Source organism: Symphalangus syndactylus, chromosome 2, assembly GCF_028878055.3.
Source record: "Symphalangus syndactylus isolate Jambi chromosome 2, NHGRI_mSymSyn1-v2.1_pri, whole genome shotgun sequence".
Classification (NCBI taxonomy): Eukaryota; Metazoa; Chordata; class Mammalia; order Primates; family Hylobatidae; genus Symphalangus; species Symphalangus syndactylus.
Genome location: NC_072424.2, coordinates 83,123,800 through 83,144,150, shown reverse-complemented (window position 1 = coordinate 83,144,150; position 20,351 = coordinate 83,123,800). Strand labels below are relative to the sequence as shown.

At 41.6% G+C, this 20,351-nt stretch overlaps 1 protein-coding gene across 1 annotated transcript in view; it reads left to right on the top strand.

Annotated features, from left to right (window-relative positions):
• Window positions 1–20,351, top strand: part of PREP (prolyl endopeptidase) — a 130,985-nt gene that overhangs the window by 67,907 nt on the left and 42,727 nt on the right. The window contains exons 8-10 of the mRNA XM_055260125.2: window positions 6,601–6,792; window positions 11,080–11,277; window positions 16,349–16,452. Coding sequence (XP_055116100.2) covers window positions 6,601–6,792; window positions 11,080–11,277; window positions 16,349–16,452 — 494 coding nt within the window. The remainder of the gene's footprint in view (window positions 1–6,600; window positions 6,793–11,079; window positions 11,278–16,348; window positions 16,453–20,351) is intronic.

Genomic DNA, 20,351 nt, shown 5'->3' with positions numbered 1-20,351 from the left:
ACATTTTTTCCTTCATTTCAACCTTGGTGAATCTGATAATTATGTGCCTTGGAGTTGCTCTTCTCAAGGAGTATCTCTGTGGCGTTCTGTGTATTTCCTGAATTTGAATGTTGGCCTGCCTTGCTAGGTTGGGGAAGTTCTCCTGGATAATATCCTGCAGAGTGTTTTCCAACTTGGTTCCATTCTCCCCATCACTTTCTGGTACACGTGAAAAATCAGACTACATTTGATCTTTTCACATAGTCCCATATTTCTTTGAAACTTTGTGCGTTTCTTTTTACTCTTTTTTTCTCTGAACTTCTCTTCTTGCTTCATTTCATTAATTTGATCTTCAATCACTGATACCTTTTCTTGCACTTGATCGAATTGGCTACTGAAGTTTGTGCATGCATCTTGTAGTTCTTGTGCCCTGGTTTTCAGCTCCATCAGGTCATTTAAGGTCTTCTCTACACTGTTTATTCTGGTTAGCCCTTCGTCTAATCTTTTTTCAAGGTTTTTAGCTTCTTTGCGATGGGTTCGAATATCCTCCTTTAGCTCGGGGAAGTTTGTTGTTACCGATTGAGAGAAGTCTGAAGTCTTCTCTCAACTCGTCAAAGTCATCCTCCATCCAGCTTTGTTCCGTTGCTGGTGAGGAGCTGTGTTCCTTTGGAGGAGAAGAGGAGCTCTGATTTTTAGAATTTTCAGCTTTTCTGCTCTGGTTTCTCCCCATCTTTGTGGTTTTATCTACCTTTCGTCTTTGATGATGGTGACGTACAGATGGGGTTTTGGTGTGGATGTCCTTTCTGTTTGTTAGTTTTCCTTCTAACAGTCAGGACCCTCAGCTGCGGGTCTGTTGGAGTTTGCTGGAGGTCCACTCCAGATGCTGTTTGCCTGGGTATCACCAGCAGAGGCTGCAGAACAGCAAATGTTGCTGCCTGATCCTTCCTCTGGAAGCTTCATCTCAGAGGGGCACCTGGCCTTATGAGGTGTCAGTCAGCCCCTACTGGGAGGTACCTCCCAGTTAGGCTACTCGGAGGTTCAGGGTCCCACTTTAGGACACCGTCTGTCCGTTCTCAGATCTCAAACTCCATGCTGGGAGAACCACTACTCTCTTCAAAGCTATCACACAGGGACGTTTAAGTCTGCAGAAGTTTCTGCTGCCTTTTATTCAGCTATGCCCTACCCCCAGAGGTGGAGTCTACAGAGGCAGGCAGGCCTCCTTGAGCTGTGGTGGGCTCTACCCAGTTTGAGTTACCCAGCCGCTTTGTTTACCTACTCAAGCGTCAGCCATGGCAGATGCCCCTCCTCCAGCCTCACTGCCACCTTGCAGTTCAATCTCAGACTACTGTGCTAGCAGCAAGCAAAGCTCCGTGGGCATGGGACCCTCCAAGCCAGGCGTAGGATATAATCTCCTGGTGTGCCGTTTGCTAAGACTGTTGGAAAAGCACAGTATTAGGGTGGGAGTGTCCCGATTTTCCAGGTACCATCTGTCACGGCTTCCCTTGGCTAGGAAAGGGAATTCCCCGACCCCTTGCACTTCCTGGGTGAGGTGATGTCCTCCCCTGCTTTGGCTCATGCTCCGTGGGCTGCACCCACTGTCCAACAAGCCCCAGTGAGATGACCCGGTACCTCAGTTGGAAATATAGAAATCACCCGTCTTCTGTGTCACTCACGCTGGGAGTTGTAGACTGGAGCTGTTCCTATTCGGCCATCTTGGAACCTCCCTCCTGGAGCTTGAATAATTTTCATTTGTGCCGCATCTTCAGGCTTACCTGATTAGACAGCAGTACTGAAGGAAATTTCCACTGTGCTTTGCCTTTGGTGCATACTTTAGTGACTTTGGATAGGGAGGGGTCATAACAAATATCACTGGCTCCAGGACCTTGTCAGGCAGAAACCATAAGGTGGTTACTTTGTGAAATAAAGGTTTCACATCAGGAAATGCTTTATTGTTGGGGGAACATTTAAGGAATCTGACATTTCACTGAGCCAAGATTTCGCGTCTACAAATGTCATAGTCCAGAAAATTGTTTCATTGTTCTTATTATAAACAAATGTACATTTCTTATTCTCTTCAAATTGTGTATTACCAGCTAATATTTTACTTAAATTGTTTTTCTTTTAAGGAATGGAGATTTTTTTAAAAAAGCATTGTTTTATGTATACCAAGATGAATTACCTTTGAGTGGATCACCTGCTGAGTAGTCTTTTGAGGGTAGTAGTTTGTCACTGGATAAAAAAAGCTAATTGCAACTCAGATGCAGTTTATGAACCTTTTTTCAAGTTAGTTGAAAATTAGTTGTAATGATGTCTGTTTCTTGGAGTTTGGCAGCTTGTATACTCTGAATAACCTCCCAGTTGAAACAACTGAAATGTAAAAACTTTATAAAGCATCTTTCCAAATACATTGCTTAGTTGGCATGAAAGAAGGGAATCCATAAAGACCAAAGATGAAATGAAAGCAGGAATGCTGGAATGTGAGCTGGATTGTCCCTGAATGTTTCTGCTGGGGAAAGAGGAAAAGGGGGATAGGAAATAAAGCATAATTGGGAGTCAGCTGAGACATACTGTCAATGTAAGGATGACTGATAAAAATAAACTTGCCAGTGGAGAGGCTGGGGTTGGGGAGTGAACAGTAAGGAAACCTGCCTGTCTTTACCTAGGCACTAGGAGGGGTAGGGGAAGATAGGATGTGAATTCTCCTAAAACACGAGAAAGGCCATCACATGAGTGCAGGTTGACTTGGTTGTAGCAATGAGGTCCAAAATCCTCATGCCAAGAATTTAATTATAGTGCTATCAGGTTGGTTGCATCCCAAGAGGCAAGAAAGGAAATGCACATCTCTGAAAGAGTGCTACTTCAACCCAGGCCTCCAAGAATTTCCACAAATCAGCGGTTCACAGTACAGTCATAAATCAGATGAAGAAATTCACCAGCATGAGAAATTAGAGCCAGCAGAAACACTGGCTGCTGGCCAGTCAAATTATCAGATTCCTAGTGAAAAACGAATACGGTAAATATACTTACACAGTGTGATGCTCCTTTTAAAAAATAAACAAGAAGCTTGGAAGGATGAGCAATAAATAAGATACTGTAAAAAATGACCAGCCAGATTTGGAAAATGGCTAAGTAGAACTTCTAGAAATTAAAAAAAAGATTATTAACATTAAAAATTCAGTTATTAGGCTAAGGAGGAGATTAGACACAGTCAAAGCGATAATTAGTGAAACAGAATGCAGATATATAAAGAAACTACCTAGAATACAGCCCACCATGAGGTGGACAAACATTGAGTTTATAGACCTGGAAGTTTATAGGCACAGAAAGAGCAGACTCTTTCCAAAAATAATAAACTACAGATTGAGACAAACCATTTTGCAGAAGACAACTAGAAAAGCTGGGGAAAATGCCTGTCTGAAGGCATCACATAGCTAATGAGAAAGTGAATAATAACTGGTCTAAGATACTACCCTGAGAATGCTGTAGCTATTTTAATATGAAAGTAGACTTTAAAGCAGAAAGCATCACTAGAGATAATACTTCAATAAAAGGTTCAATTCAGTTTTATTTAGATGTGATACTTCTTTGTATATCTAACATGATTACAAAATACAGGGAGCAAAAATTCATAGAAATATGAGCAAAACCAGACAAATCCACAGGCCTAGACAAACATTTTTTAATAGACCTTTTATATGACTGATGGAATGACTAAAAGAAATCAGTAAATATATAGAAGATTTGAACAATCTGATTAACAATGTAATAGGCATGTTTAGCATATGACACCCAACAACTTCAGAATACACATTCTTTTCAATAACATATGGGAATATTTTAGTTTATGTATATTTTCTTGAGACAGGGTCTCGCTCTGTCACCCAGGCTGGCGTGCAGTGGTGTGATCTTGGCTCACTGCAACCTCCATCTCCTGGATTCAAGCAATTCTCTTGCCTCAGCCTCTCGAGTAGCTTGGATTACAGGTGTGTGCCACCATGCCTAGAAAATTTTTTGTATTTTTAGTAGAGACAGGGTTTCGCTATGTTGGCCAAGCTGGTCTCAAACTCCTGGCCTCAAGAGATCCACCTGCCTCGGCCTCCCGAAGTGCTGGGATTACAGGTGTGAGCCACCATAGCCAGCCTCAAATCACTTATTTTAAATTTGAGTTTTTATTAAGGGGAAGGTATTAATAGTTACTTTTATAATTTTTTTTTTTTTTTTTTTTTTTTTGAGACGGAGTCTCCCTCTGTCAGGCTGGAGTGTGGTGGCTCAGTCTCAATCTTGGCTCACTGCAAGCTCTGCCTCACAGGTTCATGCCATTCTCCTGCCTCAGCCTCCCGAGTAGCTGCGATTACAGGCACCCGCCACCACACCTGACTAATTTTTTTTGTATTTTTTAGTAAAGACGGGGTTTCACCGTGCCCAGGATGGTCTTAATCTCCCGACCTCATGGTCTGCTGGCTTTGTCCTCCCAAAGTGCTAGGATTACAGGCATGAGCCACTGCACCTGGCCCTATAATATTTTTATATTTACCTATTATTCCCAGTTTACAGTTAAGAAAATGAGGCTTAACAAGGAATAAAGAGATTGCTCAAGGTCACCCAACTAAATGTGTTAGAACTGGGGTTTTAATCCAAACATATATGACCACAGAACTCTATGGTGGAATTTATTTCCCTGTTAAGTTTAATTCAGTAACAAATTATATGAAGATATGCTGCAGAGATGAATGAGATAATGAATGTAAAATTGCCTTGAGAGATTCAAGGAATGGAAATGAACTACCCAAATTAGTGTAGCAATTTCACTGTGAAATTAAAAGTAGATAATTGGAGAATAGCTAAGATCAGGCATTGCCTTTTAGTAGTTTAGAAGTCATAGAACTTTTTTGTTTATAGAACTTTTGAGATGTTCTCTGAACATCATCTGTGTCAACCACATGGTAAAACAGATGTTTTTCCAAGGGATTTTAGTGGTTTCAATTTTAAATATTAAAAGTGGCATTTAGTGAGCTATTTAAATGATGATGATACGGACATATTGAAGATTTACTTTAGTGATGATCATCTCTAGTTCTTAGTATTAAAGACTGGAAAATGTCCCTTTTATGCCATGCAAATTTTATTTTGTATGTTTCAAGTTACCTGCCACTCAGTTTTGTGCCAAGTATGAAACAGTGAATGAAAAGACAAAAAATAAGCCAATAAATACATAATTGTATCTTGAGAAAGAGCTGGGCGCTAGGTTGTGTACGTGTAGTCCCAGCTACTCAGGATGCTGAGGCAGGGAGGATCTTAGGAGCCCAGGAGTTGGAGGTTGCAGTGAACTATGATCATGCCTGTGAATAGCCACTGTGTTCAAGCCTGGGCAATGTGGAGAGACCGTATCTCTTTTTTGTTGTTGTTATTGTTGTTGTTACAGAGTCTCGCTCTGCTCAGGCTGGAGTGAAGTGGCGCAATCTCAGCCCACTGCAACCTCCACCTTCTGGGTTCAAGCTATTCCGTGCCTCAGCCTCCTGAGTAGCTGGGATTACAGGCGTGTGCCACCACGCCCAGCTGATTTTTGTATTTTTAATAGAGACAGGGTTTCACCATGTTGGCCAGGCTGGTCTCAAACTCCTGACCTCAAGTGATCTGCCTTCCCTGGGCCCCCAAAGTGCTGTGATTACAGGCATGAGCCATTGCGCCCAGCCAAGAGACCTCATCTTTTAACAAAAATAAATAAATGAATAGATCTTGAGAGAAGTGCTGTGAAGAAACAAACTGGGTGCCGATTAAAAGTGGCATCTAATAAAGGCCAATGCCAGTAAAGGACAGGGAGTGAGGCACGTGTTGGAACCATCTGAAGTTGGCGAAGTGGGAAAGGACTGTAGCATGCAAGACCATGGGAAGGAATTTGGATTTTATTTCAAGTATAATGGAGAAGTCATTGAAAGTTTCTAAGGGCACTAACATGGATCAGTTTAGAAGATTGAGATACTGTGGTGGCTGCCATACTGAGAAAATCAAGAGTGACAATGGGAAGACCAGGCAGGAAGCTAATGCTATAGACCAAGAATTCTCAGACTTGGAACTATTGACCTTTTTAGCTGGCTGCTAATTTGTTATAGGGCTGTCCTGTGCATTGCAGAATCTCTGGTCTCTACCCTTTAGGTGCCAGTGGTAGCCCCACCCTCAAGTTGTGACAGCCGAAAATGTCTCCAGACATTTTCAGATGTTGCCTGGGGGTGAAAGTGTCCGTGGTTGGAAGCCACTGCTGTAGAACACAAAGACTTGGGAGGGAGGCGACGACTTGGAATGGTGTGATGGCAGGAGAGGTGGAGAGAAGTGCCCAGATTTGAGGCTGGCTCAGTTAGAAGAGGATTTACCAGATCTTGTGGGGGTGATGGGCCGGGAAGAGAGGTCCTTCATTCTCCCCTCCTTGCCGGGTTTTTCAGGGGCTCGTTAGCATTTTTCAATTGACCCACAACTGGTTCTTGCTCCTTTTCATGCCCTAGATCTTCCAGATATCTCTGCTTTATGTTTTGAGGATAAGAAAGATCCACCCTCCCCTCCCTACACACAAAGCAACACCATTGTTAAACATTAAAGAGATGATGAGAATGCTTGGTCTCTTGCCAGGAATCCTAAAGTGGGTAAAACTGATCGACAACTTTGAAGGAGAATATGACTACGTGACCAATGAGGGGACAGTGTTCACATTCAAGACGAATCGCCAGTCTCCCAACTATCGCGTGATCAACATTGACTTCAGGGATCCTGAAGAGTCTAAGTGGAAAGTACTTGTTCCTGAGCATGAGAAAGATGTCTTAGGTGAGAACACGTTACTTGAAAATTGTGCTCTTGTTTTTGATGAGAACATCAACAAGTTAGTGCGTCTCTCATTCTCTAGTGACCTGTTACAAGGTATAAAACCTTCAACCTGTAATCATCAGGAATGAAGTGTCTAAATAGTTCATCCAAGTTTTCATTGTGTGATATCTTTGTAGCTTAGTACTATATCATGTAGAAATGCAAGGTCTTCATAAAAATTGTAAAGGTAGGATTTCAGACTTCCAAAGTACTGCTTTTTAAAAAAATATATCAGTTGTCTTTGTATACTTAATATCTGGTAATAATCACGAACATTTAATTTTTAAAACTGTTTAGATTTAGAATCCTTAGCTTTAAGCTTTTGATTAACCTTTGGCTATTTGCATTATCCCTGTTGTTGATCTTAGTGTGGATTTAGAGCCCTCTTATTAGAAAAGGGAATAGACTATTGTCAGATTGAATTGAAACCATCGCAGTTGCTGCTTTGTGCAGTGAACTACATTAACCTCTTGAGAACGTCACTTCCATATCAGTCGTGTTTCACAGAGAGCCTTTCAGTTCCCTTTTATTCATTCTCTGTGATTTTTCCAAAAATAATATGCTGCTTTGTAAGTTATTTATTGCATGAAAGTTGATTTTGACTACAATAAAACTCATTAATTTGGGGACAGTTTTTTACACAAAAGAAGAATTCAGTACTATTAAGCCAATGATGTTACTTGGTGGTGGTGAACTGCTGCTGCTGGGTAGAATGATGATAAAATATAAAATAGGACCATTTAGAAATGCAAAATATATGGTATATAATGAGGAAAAAAAGTCTCCTTTGAGATCTGCAGAGTGGCCCTAAGATAAAGCAGTCCTAAAATGTGTTTTTCAGTGAATTAAAGCACAGGTCTTGGAGTCAGGCAGATCCACGTTCAGGTCCTTGATCAATAAGGAGCTATTTCTCCCTTGCTCAAGATGGTATGCTTTCTGTGCCTGGAAGGTATTTAAACCTAGCGTTGCTTGGAGTTGGCAGGGGAGCAGCTGATTCCAGCTGCTTCTCTCGGGGTCACAGGTTGCTATGGGCACTTCCTGCTGGTCCCTTGTTTCTGCAGGTCCCTTGGCCCTGGAGAAAGCACTCCTGGGTGTTTTCTTGAGAGTCTGTTCAGCCCCTGGGCACCTGACTGCACCCCTCAACCCTCTTGTACTTAGATCTCTGTACCCCTTTAGGCAGTTCTATTGGACAGGACCCAAGACAACTGCATGCCTGCTCAAAATTCACATCTGTAAACCTGAGACAGCAACCCATTCCAGGCTCTTCCTCTAAAGTAGTTGGCCGTTCTCCTGCCTTTGAATTTCCAGGCACAGTCCCTTTAACTTGCAGGTTTGGATCAGGCACCGGTACTCTATGTCAGGCTGGGGTTGGTAGAAAGTAATAATCTTGTCACCCTCCCATAGGGTGGGGGACTTACAGGCAAGAGCAAGAGGAAATCTTATCACCTGTCTCCTCAAAACCCTCTGTTCACATTCTGACCCTTATTTATATTTGGACAAGGGACCTATGAGTCACAGAACAGATTTTTGACCATTTATTTCAGTATCTTTGTTTAGTGAATCTGTTTCTAGTCACTTTGATAGCCTGATGGCTTCTGTCCAAACTGAGGCAGGAATGTCCCCCTAAGGGTAGTTATAGCCAGCAGTTAGTGAGGGCTTCCTACATGCCAGGTTCAGCACTGTGTTCATCATGCACTGACCTCATGTGTTGCTGCATCCAAATGAGACTTGGGTGGCATAAGTCTTCATGTAGGTGCTCCAGGAGTTTTTCAGGCACAAGTCAGGATTAAACAGTGATTCTTGTATAGGACATCATCATGGATGTTGTAACTGTTTCCCAAGGCATCTGAATTTCCACCATTTAAAGCCAAAAGAGGGGTTTTAACTATGCCTTAAGGTGACATCCCATCTTATAGATGTAATGAAATGCAAATTAATGCTAGGAGATTTTGTTGGGGGAGGGGTGATATATTTGTATAACCTTCCTTCTGAAAGGTTATAAGATTTTCAGACTGGAAAGGGGAAACCATCAGTGTTCACTAGAACTCATCAATTTAAAGAGAAGCATAGTTGAATTTGAATGTGCCATATATCATTAGCACAGAGCGCCCTATTAAGAATAAAAACTAGAGATGAGTCATAAAGTACAGTGATAAAGTCAGAGCTTTTATTAATGACAGTCTACAAATCACCTTGTCCTTTTGTTATTCACTTTTGTCTGTTTTATAATTCTGATGTACTCATAGTTAACACAGATTGATTATTCTTTGACAGCTATAATTTACTTCATTTTTCCCCCATACTTTGGTCTCTTTAAAACATTAAGCCATATGAAATATGTTGCCTGATTGAGGTTTTTTAAAAAAGTGCATTGGAGAATGAGCAAATTACTTTTGGTTGTGTGAGTTCTTCTTTATGTCCTCACTTGAGAAAGAAAAGTTTGCCATAGTAATCTCAGCAGCCCGAGATCAAGGCCCCTGGTGATCCTCAGAGTTCCCTCTGGCCAACATCTTGTTTTTCATGTGGGTAAATTCTAGCATCCTAAAAACATGAACTGCTAGTTTCTTGGGTTATAAAAATAAGCAGTGTCAAGAACCCCACCCTACCACATGAAACCCAAGAAAGGCTTGTCTGTTCAGCACATGTGACCTGTCCCCTGCAGCCCTGTCCTCACTTCCACTTGCTGTGGTGTCTCTCCCTCTGGGTGACCTGGCCCTACCTCAGGCAGACCTCTGTGCTTGTCCTTCATTTTCTCCTTTCCTCATCAGCTCTCACTCCTACTCTCCCAGCTCTGTCACTGTACACTGTCACTGAAAGTTGCAGCCCTGGGAGTTGAGGAGAACTCATTTCTCTACCTTACTCTCCATATCCCTGCAGGCATCAAGCCCTGGCTATTCTTCTTGGGAAATACCTTTCATTTGTTTTCTTTCCTGCCCAGACTTTATCCCCCGCCTGATGTGGTGTTCTCCCCGGCTTGTTGCAATAGTGCTCTTACTCTTCTCCCCTCCGTAGACTTCCATTGTTCTGCATTCAGCTGTTAGACACATGCGTCCTTTATTAATGCCATCTTTATGCTGCCCTTGTGTTCAAACAGTGGCTCCACAGTCACAGGTAACTAAACTCCTCTCTACCTAGCTCACTGGATGGCCTATCAGGCCACCACCAGCATCTCCACCTGCCCCGAACTGAACAACTCTTCCTCTTGAAAACGGATCTCTCGTTTGTTCTCTTTACCAGTTTTCCTTCTGTCCTTTCTGTTCCTTTCCACTCTCCTCATTCCTGGCTCTGGCCTTCGTGCCAGGAGTCGCCTATCTTCCTGCACCTCATCCAGTAGGATGCTGTGCTTTTCCTGCTAGCCCCCATTTCCCCTCCATCTCCACACTCCTGTACTTGAGACTCAATTCAGCCCTTGCTTTAGGGCTGTCATTTATTTTGGATCCTCAACCAACCAGTCACTTACTCTTGTTTATGGTTTATTACTTGCATTTTTATATGATTTTGTCTCACGAGCAGAATCGACCTCATCTTACTACTTGTCTCTCTGGCACTTTGCAGGGAATCTGGTGGATAACAAGGGCTTATTACATTTTGATCTAATAAACAATCCTGTCAGACATGAACCATGATTTGACTTTTATTGTTTTCCTCCTTATAGCTCCTATATCATGATAATAGGCACAAAATAGGAAGGCAGGGTTACTATTCCACACATTATCTAGGTCATCAAAAGCCCCTGGCCCAAAAGTATTTTATTTCCTTGGGAAATAAAATAGTCATTTATTAAAGGAATATGTTGAAAACTAGATGAATGATTAAAACCAATTATAAGGCTGAGCACGGTGGCTCATGCCTGTAATCTTAACACTTTGGGAGGCCGAGGTGGGCAGATCTCTTGAGGCCAGGAGTTCAAGACCAGTTTGGCCTACATAGTGAAACCCCATCTCTACTAAAAATACGAAAATTAGTCAGGCATGGTGGCACACACCTGTAATCCCAGCCACTTGGGAGGCTGAGGCAGGAAAATCCCTTGAACCTGGGAGGTAGAGGTTGCAGTGAGCTGAAATTGCACTACTGTACTCCAGCCTGGGCAATAGAGCAAGACCGTGTCTCAAAAAAAAAAAAATGTAAAAGTGACTTTGCAAGTCTCATTGCTACATAGCCCTATGTGTAGCTCTGGAACTGTTGCTCAAATATGTTTTCATTAATTTTTAAAATTGCATTAGGTTTTTTCTCTTCTTATCCTTTCAGAATGGATAGCTTGTGTCAGGTCCAACTTCTTGGTCTTATGCTACCTCCATGACGTCAAGAACATCCTGCAGCTCCACGACCTGACTACTGGTGCTCTCCTTAAGACCTTCCCGCTTGAGGTCGGCAGCATCGTAGGGTACAGCGGTCAGAAGAAGGACACTGAAATCTTCTATCAGTTTACTTCCTTTTTATCTCCAGGTAAGTGTTTTTTCACTGTTGCTGTTCACTTTAAAAATCAGACTGGTGTTTGGGTTTCTTTGGGGAAATGGAAGTATAATGCTGTGTTATTGAAAATCACATATGCTGTATTACAGCCAAAATTACTTAATGGGAATAAAACGGTAGAACAGATGCCCAGAACAAAGGGAAATGTAAACGCCTAAAATGGCACTCTCATTAATCTTATATTCCAAGTCCCTGTTCTTCTGGAGGCAGGAACAGCTAACGTTCTAGATCAATTAAAAATTAGTACCAATGGGCCAGGCACAGTGTCTCACTCCTGTAATCCCAGCACTTAGGGAGGCCGAGGCGGGTCACAAGGTCAAGAGATCGAGACCATCCTGGGCAACATGGTGAAACCCCGTCTCTACTAAAAATACAAAAATCAGCTGGGCGTGGTGGTGCGCGCCTATAGTCCCAGCTGCTCGGGAGGCTGAGGCAGGAGAATCGCTTGAACCCAGGAGGCGGAGATCGCAGTGAGCCGAGATCGCGCCACTGCACTCCAGCCTGTCAACAGAGCGAGACTCCATCTCAAAAAAAAAAAAAAAGAAAAATTAGTACCAATGAATACAACGTTTGATTCAGTCTTTGGTCTGTATGCACAAGAACACAGTGCAGATATAAAATGTAAAATCTTTAGCTACATCTGACAAAAAATGTTTTCTGGAATAAGCTGAGAATCAATTCTGCTGTTGTTAAACTGAAATAAAATGTAATTCTTAAAGTATAGTCTTACATCATGAAAACGTGTGTCATTTGGTTCTAGTAGGAAAGGGAAACACTTGTAAGTTGTGGTTTTACATTTCATGGTACGGGTTAATTTTCCCCAAAGTAAACATAGCTCTCTTTTCAACTTAAAAAAAAAAAATTGGTCACATTCATTTTGCTTTGTTTTGTTTTTTTCCTCCATTCTGTCCATCTGCACTGTTTTTGTAGCGTCATGGCCATACACACACTGTGATTTGTCCCAGGAGTCTGGCTCAGTTGGCAGTTTGTAGTTGACCAGGCAGACCCTGTCCTAAAAGCAATCTGGCTGAAAAAAGTCAGCACTTTCCTTATGCACATATGTTGAACTCCTCCAAAGTGCTTTTTGTCCCACTCAGTTTTGCTGCAGTCATTTGGTCATTAGACAAAAAAAGCAGTCTTAGGGGAGAGCAAGGCAGGTGCTCAAGTGGCCCTGTCCTCCTCTTGGGATTTAGCCAGTTGACAGTGATGTCTCATCACTTTTATTTTGAGCCTCTGAGTCACAGAGCAGGCAATCCATAAGGAATCTTACTGTGGTGGCAGGTTGTTGTCAGGGTTATTAAAACCAAAAGAATGATGTTCTGTAAATAGGTCTGATAGTATACCTTGAAAACCTAGCAGGCTTTACTTTCCCAAGCACCTTGCAGCGGATCAAGAGAAGCTAGGAAAAACACCCACAAGAATGTGGAAACCGTGCGAGGGCCAGAAGCCAGGGAGCGACCGTTCAAGAATTCGACTTCAGGGTGTCCTGCACCTACCCCCCCATTCCCTCTTCCCCCTAGAACCTGGAGTACAGCAGCAGCCAGTGGACAGATGAGGAAAATCATTTCTTCTAGATAGCCATTCTTAGCCTACTGCCACAGGGCCCACAGTTTATTTCCTCAAATTTACACTGGGTACAGAAGTTTTACTTTGGAAAATGTTGTATCTTAAACAGTTTAAATAGATAAAGGACAATAAGGAGGGCAGTGAGGGTGACTCACCTGCTCTTAATAAAAGCTGGAGTCCCCAAAGGCCTGTAAACCTTCTTCAGTGACCGCATGTGACCATTTATGTCAGGAACAAGCTCATCATTACCTGGGGAAGAAAGGGCTTATTGTCCAAGTGTAAAATGTTGGGTTCTGTGCCAAACAATGAAATATTATCCGTGACTATGGCTGTGAAATTTGAAAAGAGAAGTGTGTTCCTCGTTCTGTACTGCCAGGCATTTTCTGACCAAGCTTTAAGTTTCTGACCAAGCTTTGTCTGTCTCTTTTTACTAGTTTTGCCTCCATTTTTCTCTTTTCTCTCCTGAATGCAATTTGATTTCTAAAACCAGAGAATGGGGCTTCCGGATTCAGATCTTGTGAGACCAAATGCAAAAACAGCCATCAGATAATTAGATTAGATCTCATGAAAGCACGGATTGTCAGTGTGTGTATATGCACATCGGCTCACAAGTAGTCTTGCACTGGTGTCTGAAGGCTAGCTGTTCACTACTACAGTAAAGAGCAGAGGTCCTCAATTATATGTAAAGCCCCAGGGTCACAAATAACTGCAGCTCCAGCTTCCTGCTGCAGACATTTGGTAACTCTGGCAGGTGCACACCAGCTGACTTTGTTTTCCTCGGAGGTACATGGTGAAAACACGTCTTGAGCCCAAGCCATTTATGACTTACTTTGGCACCTTGAGTCACATTTGGAAGAAAACAGGCAGCCATAGCAGCTTAGAGCACAGTGCACTTATTCCCTGTGGTTCATACCACTTAGTAGTTGAACCAGTGAACTCTGTACATGTGGAACCTTGGAGAGTTGCCTAGGGTGAGCTCCAGACCTGCGTGTTATAATAATCCAGTAGAGCAGTCCCATTTGCATGGCTCTCGGAGTCAGGGGTGAGAAATCATAGAAAAGCCTTTCAGGGATATCAGGGAAAGGCAAAACTTTTTGAGACTTGTTTTTGTTTTTTTCTTTGAATAATGTTAAAACCCAACCTAAAATCAGTTAAAACAAAATCTCCATGGGTTACAAAGTTTGCCGCCTTTTTACATACGTGACTTTTCGGATCCCCTGATTCTTGTTTTGGTAGCTTCTCCTAGAGTTGTCTCTTTCTCCTGACTACTCCTACTTCTCCTTACATTTATTTCAGATTACACTGGGAGCATACCAACTGATCTCCCTGCCTCCTTCTCAAGTCCAGATACCTCCTCTGGCCTTAAGGGACTTCCATAAGTTCAGTTCTCTTTTTTCACCCTTAAACTTTGAAATTTATTTCCTAGCGATCACCTGACCAACTCTGGTTTATGATTCTAGGATGTTTTCTTCAAACCCCACCTTCCTTGTTCTTATCCTCTGAGCCAAATCAGATGGGACACAAAGCATCATTAGATTATAGGGATTCACATTATGCTGTGAATATGCAGTGGGCTAACCTAGATGGATCTATAAATAGAAAGTATCGATAAAATATGTTAAGTGCCAGTACCTTCAGGTTTAACACAGCCTCCTTCAAGGTACCACTTCTGGTGCACAGGACAGAAGAATAGGGAGGTCAGGCATTTTGAAACTCTTTCCGTGACAGTAACCAGCCCCTGTTGCATATTTATTTCATTCTGTGGTCAGATTTGATGTCTCAACGTTTCTAGATAAACAGGCATTTAGAGTATATTTCCTACTCATTGTCTTTCACTACAGAACTTGGATTCTAGTACTTTGGTGCCTTGTCTCAGGTCACTGAGCTAGCAACTTTCAGAGCTGGGAATTTTGGCTCCCTAGCCCTTTGTCATTTGCTGTACTACAGGTCGTGGTGATGCCAGGGTGAGGCAGGTGCTCAAATGGCACATGCTTGGTCTGCACACTGTCTTTTTGTTGTTGTTGTTTGATTATTTGTACTTTTTTTCAAGGATTCACATCCTTTTTGTATTTGTGGGGGGCACCAGGTACTGATCAAGAAGCTCTTAAAAATTAAAATATACCACAAGAGATAGCCTTTTACCCCAAGATTACATTTATTTAGGCAAGTACAGTATTCAGTGTATCTGTTAAATTAGAATACCTGCTCACAGAATGCAATTGGAAGTATATATAAAGGTATATTCAAACAAATATCCAAGCATAACTTAAACTAAGAAAGTCAATACTTGAGTCATGTTATATATCTTACTGTCAGCATTAATCGTATACCCTGTTATGGTAACCTTAAAACAGTTTGTCTGCAATCATGAGAATTGAGACAACATTCATAAGGATTAGCAGCTATGATGTTCACGGATCTAAATGTATTACTCCTTTCCGGTCGGGGGCAGCGTATTGTTTCCCAGCTGTTAGTGAAGTGCATACACAGAGGAGTCGAGAAGAAAGAAAGGACTGACATTTTAATAATGATTATTCCATTTAAATGTGCCCTGTGGGAGTACCGTTTGGTTTTTGGTTTTCCAGCAAGTACTGATGGGATCACTAAATCAATTTTTCATATACTTGACACCATATGTTTAAAGTATTATGTGGGGAGGTGCTATTTCCACACCAGCCACTCTGTGGATGACTAATTCTGTTTTATAAACCACAGCAGTGTCATTGTTTTCAAACATTAATGACTTGTCTTATTATTTCTTTGATTTAGTTCTTAAATGTTAGAAAGTAGTAGCATTAAATTTGGGAAATGTTTAATTAGTGTTACATAAGCTGGAATTCTTAGTATATATATTAATCATTTTGTGTTGTGCATAATTACTGGGATAATCCAAATTGGAAAAGCAATTTTGAAATATCTACTGGTCATCTTTGGTCCGTGATTGCTGTCCACATGAGTGTCCACAGGTAGGTAGATGTCAGGTAGCAGGAGCCCCAGAGTGTTTATCAAGAGACCCCTGACTGGCTCTTGACCCTGGGCAAATCACTTGAGTTTTTTGTCAGTCACCTCCCAGGTCAAATGGCGCCAGATGAAGTCTACCATTTTTTTGACCTGCATTCCTAAGTGACCCAGCTTGGGGAAGACCAGTTAAATTTCCGCAATTAGGTTTCTCACCTTTTCTCATATTCACAGAATGCATTAGAATCTTCTAAAATGTATACACTTACTAGTGTTGTAAAAAAGAAGGCTGCATGAGATGAGGAGGAGGAGGATGAACACTTACATAGCACCCCTCATGCCAGACTCTGTTCTAAGCACTTGTCTGCAGTGAGCCTTCGACTGTGGTGGGGATTAACCAAGTCCCTGACAAATGCTCCTCTCTTTGCCGTTGCTGGCATTTGGTTGTGGTTTGTGATCCTTGCCCCCTTTGCATCTAGTGAGTCCCGTAGACTAAACCAAGCCTTCTTCTACTTTTTAGGTATTATTTATCACTGTGATCTTACCAAAGAGGAACTGGAGCCAAGAGTTTTCCGAGAGGTGACCGTAAAAGGAATCGACGCTTCTGATTACCAGACAGTCCAGGTATGGAGAATATGATCTCATTAATGTTAGAGTTAGGAAGTGTGACTTTCAGGCTGGGCCATTTACACTGCAGCTTATCAGAAGTGGTGGAGGTAATTCATGGTAATACAGACAACAAGTATTTTGGAGCCCCCACTGTTGACGGTCATTGAACCAGGCACTCAGGATTCAGCAGTGAGCTGGCGTAGTCCCTGCCCTCCCATCCCTGCAGGTTCTGCTCCTGTGGCTGCTACTCTTGACAGAAAGCTGGAGTTCTTTGTCTTGGGGGCTCCTATTGTAACATTTCTGTCTGTGTCAATCTGCTTGCTTGAATATGGGTTGTGTTCTAGCTCAGGTCTTTTGGTGTTGTAAATAACATGCGGATTTGCTCTATGTAAAGTATTGACTTCAGTGCTGTGAGTCAGTGTTTTTAGTCTGAAGTTCATGTGCATTTCTGTATGGCACAGCGTAGACACTCAATAAAACATTTAAATGAATAAATTAATTGTCATGTCACCACAAGCTTCGTCTTTGGCCACCATCTTTTCAGGTTAAGAATCTCCTTTTTTGTTTTTTCAGCTCCCCAAGGGTACTGAGTCTTCCAGAAACTGAATCACTGGTTGATTGATGATGACGAAGAATGTCTCTGTTCCTTTGCAATGAGAGGTCACCAATAGGGCACCAGGTGTTTATCAAGACCCTCCCACCTGGAGGGCTGGACCACACAGGCCACAGATTAGGAATCAGAACATTGTTTGTGAAGGAAGATTAGAACAAAGAGCCCTGGATGTTCCCCACCATGTTTCTGTGAAACTAGGGCATTATTATAGCTTGGTGAATTACCCTTCAATTGTCTAGAAATGGTCTAGATGATAGGCTACATCTAGATCATGAATAAAGCTTTGTTTACTAAAACAGGTGGTGGGCTGGATTTGGTGTAGAGCTATGATTTATCAGCCCCTGTTCTATATATCAGCAGTTGGCAAACTGGCCTCCTGTTTTATTGGAGAACACATGCCCATTTGTTTACATATTGTCTGTGGTTGCTTTAGCACTTAGAGTGGTTGCAACAGAAACTCTTGTGTCCCAGAAGGCCTAAAATATTTAATATATGGCCTTTAAGAAAAAGTTTGCAGAATCTTCATCTATGTAAATAGCATTTAAAAGCACAACATTCTTGATAGACATACAGGGCCGAGAAGACATACAGGGTCAAGAAGCTCTGTCAGACAGGCCTGAAATCCACCTGGGACAAGTCATTTAACCTTTCTGCCACAGTTTGTTCAACTGTAAAGTAGAGATTGATAGTATCTGTATTTTAGGATTCCTGTGGGATTATTAAGAGATAAGGTATATTCAAGATCTGGCAATAGAATATAATCCATTTTTTTAATCAACATTAGAAATAAATATAACAGACTTTTAGTTTCCTATTTATTTGGCTTCTCGTTTTGTTTTCATGGTGAGCCATTGCCAGGAGCGAGATCCTGTAGGGGCCTGTAGCCCCTGTCTGGTATTTTCATGGTTCATAAATTCACCCTCATCCTATATCAATCTTTTAACATCTGTTCACTTTTAGTCTAGCATTCTTTGCTCTTTTTTTTTCTCTAATTTGTAGAAAATGTGTCCCTATCAGTTGTGACATTTGGTCTTCTCAGGGCCTAGTTCTGGTCCTTGCCTGGGTATCCCCAGCAAGGATAGGTGTGCCTCTCCTATCAAGAATGCCAGGGACACCCAGGCAGCACCCAGCAAGTGTTCTCTCCTCTGCTCTCAAGAGCACAGTCTCAGCTGCCCTAGGTAGGTCAGGGTACGGTTGCCTGAGAGAGATCCTGATCTTCTCATGTCTATGAGGGGGCTTAGCTCTGTGTAAAAAAAGACATCGTTTTCCTCTTTTTTCCACTTCCCACAAACATTTAGTACCCAAATGTATAATTGCCTTTGGAGTCTGGGGAAGGGAAGGACCCCTATAATAATGACAGCTGCCAGGGAGGCCGCTTCTTCCAGGGAAATACCTCTTACTACTTAGTATGAGTGGAGTGTTTCCCCTATTAGATGGCTTTTTTTTCCTATTCTGATAATGGTAATATTCTTTGTAGATGACAAGCTAGTTACCACCTAATATGTATTGTTTTCATTTACAAACGAAAAGATAAACATGACAGCTAAGCAAGTGCTTCTGTGGAATACAAACCTACCAGCCACATACATAGCAGCCTGGAATGTCCAGGTTAAACCGAGGAGAACATGCGCTTAGGCGCTGCCAGGTGCCTGTGGCACTGGAACACTCCCAGAGTTTCCCTGTACCTGGCTCTCTACATCCCAAACAAAAGTTCCTGGCATTGAGCCTCTTAAATACTTACAATTTTTTATTTGCACTGCTGTAATAGGAATAAAAAGACTCATGGTAAATATTTAAACAGTAACTGGACAGTACAGATCTTAATGCGTTGCTCTTCATTTCCATATTTAGAAAATGCAACTTTGCCCATAAACAGGGTATAGCCTCTATGTATAATGCCAATAGGAGATTTTTATCTACTGATTATATACCTCATACATGTTGTACTGTTATTAAAATAGAATTCTTTCATTGTGTAAAAGGTGCCTTTGAAACACAGTATGATGTCACAACACCATTGACTTGTATGGCTTAAAATCTGTTTTGCAGTGGTTTAGATTCAAGTGTATGTGTGCAGCAGAGCTTTGACATGCAATGAGAGCATGACAGATGTTCTCACATTTTGATTAGGCTCTTGGCAGTGTTGCCAACAATGACCTGCCATTGTAAAAAGCAGACTCTGGAGAGGGATTTGTGGATGAATGGAAAGCATCCTAACGGTGCGTAATAGAAGCCACATTTTTGCTTCTATTACATTTTATTTTCATTTTCAGTTACTTTAGGATAATGTTACTTTTGATTCCACTTGACCCTGGGGTTTATATTTATCCCATAGGTGACTTGAAAAGAGTATCTTATCTCCCAGGCTGTGTTTCATTTCTTTGTTCATTCTGTGAGGCATATTATCATTTTGATGTGAATATTGCAGCACAGATTACTCTGCATGGTTAGTCAACACTGTGACCAAGAACCTCTTTTAATAGCACTGCCTACCTGGTGGTGTAGCCGATAAAATAGACCAACCAAGGAGGAGAAGGGCCAAAGAAACATGGCTAAATGAGCCACAGAGTGCTCCTCTTTGTGTGATCTGTTAATATATTCCCTTAAGACCCTGAGCATCTCGACTGGGAAGGTGAGGGATCTGGTGTCGTATTTTACAGACAGACACAAAACAGAGCTGCTGTCTACACAGCCTTCATCCATTCCTGATTGTAGCTGTGGGTAGAAAATTGATCTATACTAGAAATACAATTTTGAAAATCTGATCCTAGAAACAGTCAGTTTATCTTCCAATCTGGAACACAGATAAGAATTCAGCTTTAGATAGGTTTATCAAATCTGCAATTGATTCATCTTTTTCCTGCATTTTATTGTGAATGACACAACCATGTAATATTGATTAGAACTTGTGTGCCATTGTCTTTTAAAAAGAAGTTGAAATATTGATCATAGAAATTATATTTTTAAAACAGATTTGGTGGTAAGTGAATTTACCTGAAAAATCTGTCTACATTTACAGTCAGCAATATGCTTCATTTTAAACAAAGTGAAGTAATAGGGAAATGGTAGTTAAATATAGCCTATCAATAAATATTCATAGTATGATATGCAATGCCAGGTACTGTTTGAATACAAAGAATTCCAGACATAAGTACTGCCCCTGGGAAATTTACAGTCTGACTGGAAAGTTGAAACATACAGATCTGAAAAGATCGAAGAACCCAAGGATGTTATCACAGTGGTCAGGGGAAAGGCACAGGCTTCGGTCAGTGCTGTGGTGGTCAGAGACCATCCTGGCTTG